Source organism: Podarcis cretensis (assembly GCF_951804945.1).
Source record: "Podarcis cretensis genome assembly, chromosome: 10".
Taxonomy (NCBI): Eukaryota; Metazoa; Chordata; class Lepidosauria; order Squamata; family Lacertidae; genus Podarcis; species Podarcis cretensis.
Genome location: NC_137179.1, coordinates 2,023,667 through 2,032,224, shown reverse-complemented (window position 1 = coordinate 2,032,224; position 8,558 = coordinate 2,023,667). Strand labels below are relative to the sequence as shown.

The window sequence follows — 8,558 nt, the reverse complement described above, 5'->3', positions numbered from 1 at the left end:
TCTTCCAAGAAAAAGGAGGAGACATCAGCTTGCTTGTGGTGCTTGTCATTCCAGGCTCCTCTCCGCCTTCCTTTCCTGACCAAGGCAGGTCCTGAAGAATAGAGATGAGAATTCTGGGAGTGGAGAGGAAATGTCACGGCCAGCAGCCAGTTGGGGATGTCTCCAACAGCACCCCTGATTCACCCAAGCAGGGTTGTTCCCGTTCCCCCTTGAAGGGAGAGGAGAGACATCCAACCATCCCTGGAGAACCCTAACCCACCCACCACTGATTTGTAACAGCTGGCCTTGACACCAGACTATTGGGTGGGGAGGTTAAAGGCGAAAAACCGTTAGTTCAATGTGAATGATTTTTGGACTAGGGGGAGATGGAGGTTCATTTACTTATTAGTGGGTCAGAGTGTTACTTAGTTTATTATTTGCATGTGGTCAGGGAAATAATAATAATAATAATAATAATAATAGTAATAATAATAATAATAATAATAATAATAATAATAATAATAATAATAATGTATTTATACCCTGCCCATCTGGCTGGGTTTCCCCAGCCACTCTGGGCAGCCTCCAACAAAAAATTAAAACACAATAGTGCATCAAACATTAAAAGCTTCCTTAAACAGGGCTGCCTTCAGATGTCTTCTAAAAGTCTGGTAGTTGTTCTTCTCTTTGACATCTGTTGGGAGGGCATTCCACAGGGCGGGTGCCATCACCGAGAAGGCCCTCTGCCTGGTTCCCTGTAACTTGGTTTTTCACAGGGAGGGAACCACCAAAAGGCCCTTGGAGCTGGACCTCCCTGTCCAGGATGGACGATGGGGGTGGAGACGCTCCTGTTTATATGGTTTCCCCTCCCCTCCAATAGAATTTTAAGTGAAATATCAATATATAATATGACTCCCTCCCCCTTCTCCACATGGTATTGTATAATTTTCCTTTGCCATAAGCCACTTGGAGACCTTCAGGTGACAAGAGACTAAGAAGTTTAATCAACAACAACACTGAATTAAATGAATCAATGGTCTGAGTGGGTAGAAGACCACTTACGATCATAGAATCACAGAACTGTAGCATTGTAAAGGGTCCTCCAAAGGTCCTCTAGTCTAACTCCCTGTAATGCAGGAACTTCCTCTGTTTTCCTTTTCTGCCTGGCAGCCTTTCCCTCAAGCGCCATCCTTCTTTCTCTACAGATAATCTCCGCATTTCCCATGGCTGGCAGCAGCAACTGGACCCAGGTGACGGAGTTTGTTCTTCTGGGCTTCTCTGGGATCACGCATGGTCAGACCTACCTGTTCCTGGTGTTCTTGGTGATCTACTTGGTCACCCTGTTGGGGAACCTCACCATAGTCGGCCTGATCCTGCTGGATCCCCACCTTCATAGCCCCATGTACTTCTTCCTCAGCCATTTATCTTGCATGGACGTTTGCTACTCCTCCGTCACAGTCCCCAGCATTTTGGCCAACCTCCTCCGCCGCCGCCACACCATCTCCTACCACCTGTGCCTGGTCCAAATGTTCTTCCTGATGGCTTTCTCAGGTTCTGAGTGCTGGCTGTTGGCCGCCATGGCATACGATCGCTATGCCGCCATTTGCCAGCCTTTGCGTTACTCGCATCTTATGAGCCCGCGTGTGTGCGTGCAGCTAGCCACCACCATCTGGGTCTCAGGGTTCTTGGACTCAGTGGTCCATGCAGCCTTGGCCTCCAATTTACACTTCTGCGGGGCCTTCCAGATCCACCACATCTTCTGCGACCTCCCGCCGCTGCTGAAAATCGCCTGCGGGAACAAGAGCCTCAACGAAATTGTCATTCAGGTAGCCACCATCTTTGTGGGCCTGAGCCCATTCCTGGTAGTCGTCATCTCCTACGTCTACATCTTGGCTTCCATCTTGCGGATCCGCTCCAACACCGGGCGGCGCAAGGCCTTCTCCACCTGCACCTCCCACATGATAGTGGTTGTCCTCTACTTCGGAAATGGACTGGTGAACTACTATCGCCCCAGCGCAGGTTACTCTCTGGAGATAGACACCCTGCTTTCCACAATGTATTGCATCATCACCCCTATGCTGAACCCCCTCATCTACAGCCTCCGAAACAAGGAGGTGAAGGGCGCCCTGAGGAAGGTTCTGGAAAGCCAGAGGAAGTTCTGCACTTCCTCTCGCAAGCAGTGAGAGTGCAGGTCAGGGGGGGTGGGGAAGGAGATGGCACCAGCCGTCTTCCCGGCAAAGCCCAGTGGCCCCAAAACAGGGCATGAAAGGAGGGGCTGGATTCTCTCAGTCTGTGGTTCTCACTAGGCTACCAGCCTTCCAGACTCCTTGGTTAACTCCTTAGTGGAAGGAGACAAACAAGAAGGGCAGCAGGGGAGAGAGAAGCGTGTGGGCAGAGAGGGAGTTAGTCCAAGAAAACTTGGGTTTTATTTGAAATTGTTCTAGACAAAAGATACTCATCAGGCCTTTGGGGCCAGCTAATATAAATAGATAAACCCATTTTATTTCCCCAGAAAATCTTGGAAAATACTCTTCATTTTAAAATCTTCATTTATTTTCCGTTGCCGCTGACAACTTTTGTTATGACTAAAGCTTTATATTTTGTTGCTCACAGCTGTGTTTCTTTTTAATGTAAGTGACCCAGAAAATGTTGTTGTTGGGTGGCAAATAAATATTGTCAATAAAAAACAAATACACAAACAAAACCACCAGTGCTTGTGCATTGTGCTTGGATGCTGAGTTAAGCCAAATCTTGAACTCCGTTGCGGTGAGTTGGGTGGGTGGGAAGAGGGGGGATTGGTAGGTTCATGAACATGTATAAATCTGTGGGACCCTTCCCCAACTGTGTGAAGAAGCTTGCCAGAAGAAGAGTATCTTCAGCTGTTTCCAGAAAATACAAATAAGGGGCATCTGCCCCAACTGAACACGGATGTTGTACCAGCAGCAGGGCCTTGTCAGTAGTGGCGCCCACCCTGTGGAACGCCCTTCCATCAGAGGTCAAGGAAATAAATGACTATCTGACTTTTAGAAGACACCTGAAGGTAGCCCTGTTTAGGGTAGTTTATAATGTTTGATGTTTTATCGTGCTTTTAATATTCTGTTGGGAACTGCCCAGAATGGCTGGGGTCTTAATAACAACAACAACAACAACAACAACAACAACAACAACAACAACCACAACAACAATTCTTACTACACAAAACAGGAGCAGCCACTCTGAAGGCACTGCTCCAAACTGCCATGAACTAAGCTTTGGATATTTCAGGGACTTCAAGGATAGCCTCTGGGACTATCAGGGATAAGGTGGCCTCAGGCAAAGTGTTCCTTGCTGGTGGGAGTTTGCCCCCACAAGCACCTTAGCTGCTGCAACCGGCAGCCTCCAGAGCAGCCTTGAGAGCAGCCTCACACTGAAGCACAGAACCATAGAGTTGGAAGGGACCCCAACCCTGGTCCTCTAGTCCAGTCTTTCCCAACCTTGGGCCTCCAGCTGTTTTTGAACTACAACTCCCATCATCCCTGACTAGCAAGACCAGTGGCAAGGGATGATGGGAATTGTAGTCCAAAAACACCTGGAGGCCCAAGGTTGGGAAACACTGCTCTAACCATAGAGTTGGAAGGGACCCCAAGGGTCATCTAGTCTGACCCCCCGGCAATGCAGGAATCTCAGCTCAAGCATCCATGACAGATGGCCATCCAACCTCTGCTTAGAAACCTCCAAGGAAGGAGGGGAGCCCACCACCTCCCAAGGGAGTCCCTTCCACTGTTAAGCAGTTCTTGTCACCAGAAAGCTCTTCCTGATGTTGAGTCAGAATCTCCTTTCTTGCAACTTGAAGCCCTTAATGTCTGGACCTCCTCCGTGGAAGAAGGCTCTCTTCCTCTCTGGTCCAGGCACAGCCCAGGAAGCTGGCAGCCCCCCAAAAGCTGCGCCCTTCCACACGTCCTGCGTTGGCTGCTGCTTCCACCTTCTTACTAGCCACGGTCCCTAGAGTCTCTCACCGAAGAGGATCTCCTCCTCTTTGTCCTATCTGCCTACAACGCTGGTGGCTGGCAGGTGAGAGACAGAATTTTAATTTCCCCATAGCTCTTCCTTCCTCGCTTTCTCACCTGGCTTAACAGCATCCACACAGGAGCTCCAATGGTGAAAATGAGTCTCAAAGGGAATTTCAATCTCGCCAGGAGGAGACACTTTCCGTAACATGACTTAATAGCTCTGAGGTTACTGCTGGCCTCCTGCCCCCTCCCTATTAGCAATTAAGGGTGCCCCAATTAAAGGACACCACCCATTGTGCTTGGCTCTAGCATACCTGCAAAAAAATCCTACCCCCGTGGGACATTTTGATTCACTGCAGCTGCAGCCTTCCTCTCTGTGGATTCTCTGTGCACAGATATCCCCGTGGTCAACACAAGGTAACAATTGCTCCCCTACAAGGAAAGGCAGCCCGCAACCCACAAGGCAGGCAGCAGAGAAGTTTGCTCACATGGGCCCTGGTGTCACCATGAGATCTTCAAGGCCCTTTCCTGGTGTCACATTTGGAGAAGAGATTTTGCCCAAGCTGCCTCCTCACAACTGGTTGTATTCAGAACTCCTAGTGGTGGGAAATTAGGGCCTTAACGTATCTTCTTCCCAAGGTCTCCATTTCCCAAGGTGAGGAAGAGAAGGAATCCAGAGTTGGCCAGCCGTCAGCAGCTAACTAGTTAGCAAGAAACGGTGAGTTGCCTGGCTCTCATTTACCCACCTTCCAAATGACTGGAGTCTTCTTTGATTGAGGGCAATGCAAGGAATGTGTTAGCATGAAAGAGAAGGGAGAGAGAAGTGGAAGAGGGACTGGAGCTCATTGCCAGAGCAGCTGTATTGCAAGCAGAAGGTCCTTGGGTCAACCTTTTGCACATCTCCAATTTAAAGCATCTTGGGTACCAGGCAGGGGGAAAGTTCTCGCCTCTGTGCCCATCCCTGAGAGCTGCTGCCAGCCAGAGTCAGATGTGCAGCTCAGGCTGGACTTTGGAGCCATGGGGACTCCCAGATGACCACCCAGAGAGTGGTAGTTGGTGGGGGCACCAGCAAACAAGCCCCTCCTGGTCCCTGCAGCATCCTTCCATCTATTTGCTCTTTTTAAATTCATAGTTAGCAGCTAAGCATATGCAAGTACTCATTAACAAAACAAGCATAATAGAGCTTTAAGCCACCCGTGTCAATGTGGTATTTTTTTTAAAAAAATCTTTTTTATTGAGTTTTGCCACTGAGTCCATTCACACAGGGGATCGTACTGAACTTTCTAGTGAAAGATTGGCATGTTTAATTATTCCACTGAAATCAGTGGGAGTTGAAATTGTCTAATTGATATCTGTCATACTCCTGTTGCCAGACAACAGCATGTAGAGCTTGGTGGAGTGTGTGGCCAAAAATAAAAAATAAAACCAGAAGAGTCTCTGAGTTATGCTTGGCATACAAAGTCAAGTCTGTTCTGAGGGTCGGGCAAACAGCAATCAACATAGTGAGGTGAGCCAGAGGTCAAGGATGACCATGAAGCCAAGAGTCCAGACAGAGAGCAGGAAGCAGCAAGGTATGGCCAGGAACCACAGGCACTGTTTCCAGCATAAGTCAGGCATAGACAAACTCCGGCCCTCCAGATGTTTGGGACTACAATTCCCATCATCCCTAGCTAACAGGACCAGTGGTCAGGGATGATGGGAATTGTAATCCCAAACATCTGGAGGGCAGGAGTTTGCCTATGCCAGATCTAAGTGCTGCTGGAAGTTCTACCTAAGAAGGCTGAAGCCGGCTGGTTCTCATCAGTGCCTTCTCCTCTGTGACCTGGAAGGCTGATCAGGTGCAGGTGGAGTCACTCTTCCATCTCCCCCTCCAGGCTGCTGTTCAGCAGGTGAAGCTGACTCCTGGCCCAGGACAATATCAGAGTCACCCCTCATTCCCCCCATCCTCACCCCTAAGTTTTAGACTTCGTAAAGGACACCGGGATAGTTCAAGGCAACCCGAATGCACCTCCTTGTTTTGGTTGGAGATAAGAGACATGTGGATTTAGGGTTTTACCAAAATGGTGCATTTGAGGAGATAAGGGGGAAAAAATGTATAGTTGCCTCTTGGTATTATTTTTGAAATAAACTCTGGGGAAAGCAAATGAGAATGGGGGGGGGGGAATCTTCTTCTGAATTGAACTTGATAGTACAGATATCTTTCTATAGCAGAGCGACCCCTGAAGCCTTTTAACTTCCCTCAACGCCGCATTTATCTCTTCTCAGATCCCCCTCTTTTCTTCTTCATGGACACAGAGAATCAAACACAGGTTGGGGAGTTTATCTTCTTGGGTCTCTCCAGAGCCCCGCGCAACCAAGCTCCCCTCTTCTTGGTCTTCCTAGCTGCCTATTTGGCCATCGTCACGGGCAACCTCATGATATTAATCGTGGTCCTGATGGATTCACGCCTTCACAGCCCCATGTACTTTTTCCTCAGTCACCTGTCTTGCTTGGACATTTGTGTTTCTTCTGTTGTTGTGCCAAAGATCCTGGTGAACCTCCTGCGCCAGAGTCACACCATCTCCTACAACCAGTGCATGGCACAAACATTCTTTCTGATTGGCTTTGCTGGGTGTGAGCCTGCCCTGTTGGCCGTCATGGCCTATGACCGCTATGCCGCCATTTGCCAGCCATTGCACTACAGCCGTCTCATGAGGAACAGGCTGTGCGTCTATCTCGCTGTGGCCTCCTGGGTCTGGGGCTTCCTGGACTCAGCGATTCACACTGTGTTGGCCACCAAGCTTCGCTTCTGTGGAGCCAACCAGATTCCCCAAATCTTTTGTGATGTGCCCCCGCTGTTGAAGATCACCTGCAGTGATACGAGCATCAATGAATTGGCCACTCACATCACCAGCATGTTTGTGGGACTGGGTCCCTTCCTCTTCATTACCTTCTCCTATTTCTACATCTTGGCCTCCATTCTGAGGATTCACTCCAACACTGGCAGGAAGAAAGCCTTCTCCACCTGCGCCTCACACTTGGTTGTGGTCACCCTCTGTGTCGGAAACGGGTTCCTAAACTACAACCGCCCAAGCACCGGCTACTCTCTGGAGATAGACACACTGATCTCCGCGATGTTCTGCATCGTCACCCCCATGCTGAACCCCCTCATCTACAGCCTCCGCAATAAGGAGGTGAAGGAAGCCCTGAGGAAGGTTCTGAACTGCCGGAGGACAATTTGAATCTCATTTCTGGCTGTCTATATTGCAGGGTCTCGTTGGAACATGTCTGCTTGGAACAGCGAAATTGATGAGTGGGAATTAATGAAGAGGGAGAAAGTATAGACACTGACAAAGCCAATGAGATAGACTTTCCTTATTATTATGGGTGGATAACACCTTCCAAGGCATGACTGGAATGTCAGGGTGGTAAGAGAGGGAGGAAGGGGAGGCGGGCTTTGCTTAGGGAGGCACCTCATTTGCTTCCAGCCCAAGGCTAAGAAATCTCATCTAACAGCTCTCCGGTTACAGTGTTAGGAGTGGGGCAATGGTAGCACCTTGAAAGCAGGAACATTTTTTCCACTGGCTCCGTAAGCACTTTGAGAGATAGAACATAGGGAGATGATAGGGAAAAGGTGTGTTTTTGGAGACGCCAGCAGGTGGCAGCAGAGGGCAGCTTTGATGGCTCTGTGGCGTCAAGCCAATAGGAATTGCTAGGGTTGCTCTAGGCTTCCCTTTCTATGTGAATTTCAGCAATAGTGATTTCAGCCAGCAATGCTTTGTCCCATGAAACATCTTAGAAATACAACATAATTCCAAAAATCCAAACTGTGTTTCTCCCCTACAGCCTGCATTCCAGCCTCCATTGGCGTTAGACTGTGCAGCTCTTGGAGACCCATTTACGTCCTTTTAATTCTCTGTGGCAGTCATAGAAACAACCACTGTGCTTTCAAGATGGCGGATTTGCAACTCCATAGCCTCATCACATGATCAAAGGTTACACACAGTTTAGAGTAAAACAACCAACAGGTAATTATTAACACATTTAGGAGCTTAGAGTCCCTTAAAAAACTACTGTGGAGAAACCCCATGTTAGCAAGACATATTTAGCCATTTAGCCATTTTAAACCTTCATTAAAACACAGGTATTTCCCATTTCTGTGTCAATTAAACCAGTTATACTTAACAGGCCCCACCCTACAACCTTGCCTCCAACCTCTTCTGCTTGGGGGGGGGGGAGATGACTTTTTCTGGGCTTTTTCATCTTTTTTCCTTAGGGGATATGACAATACCTTTAGCACAGAGGGGCAGCCATAACCTGGGACCTTTTTTGGGGCAGACTCATAGAGTGGGAAGGCGTTGCAAGAATCATCTAGTGCAACCCCTTGCAACATGAGTGCCAGGACCGGTCTGTATTTTCTCCTGACAAGGTGGGCCTTGCAACACAACCACCCTCTCTACTCCCCGCCCACCTTCTCTGGCCCTGGGATCCTCCCACCACCTGGAAGCAGCAGTTGACATTTCCATTCCACCTTAAGGAGCAGACGTGTGGAATTGTTGTGTGTCACATGTCTGCTTACATTTCAGCACAGCTCGCTGGGAACTTCCCTTG

At 48.8% G+C, this 8,558-nt stretch overlaps 2 protein-coding genes across 2 annotated transcripts; both read left to right on the top strand.

Moving 5' to 3' along the window:
* Nucleotides 1-1,202: 1,202 nt before the first annotated feature.
* LOC307224842 (olfactory receptor 5V1-like) lies at nucleotides 1,203-2,162 on the top strand (the record flags this gene model as incomplete). Its single annotated transcript, XM_079991966.1, has 1 exon — nucleotides 1,203-2,162. One exon carries the CDS (start codon nucleotides 1,203-1,205, stop codon nucleotides 2,160-2,162), a length of 960 nt encoding a protein of 319 aa, XP_079848092.1.
* A 4,091-nt stretch (nucleotides 2,163-6,253) lies between these two features.
* On the top strand, nucleotides 6,254-7,189 carry LOC307224841 (olfactory receptor 5V1-like; the record flags this gene model as incomplete). Its single annotated transcript, XM_079991965.1, has 1 exon — nucleotides 6,254-7,189. The coding sequence occupies one exon, from the start codon at nucleotides 6,254-6,256 to the stop codon at nucleotides 7,187-7,189; it is 936 nt and encodes a 311-aa protein (XP_079848091.1).
* Between the last annotated feature and the right edge of the window lie 1,369 nt (nucleotides 7,190-8,558).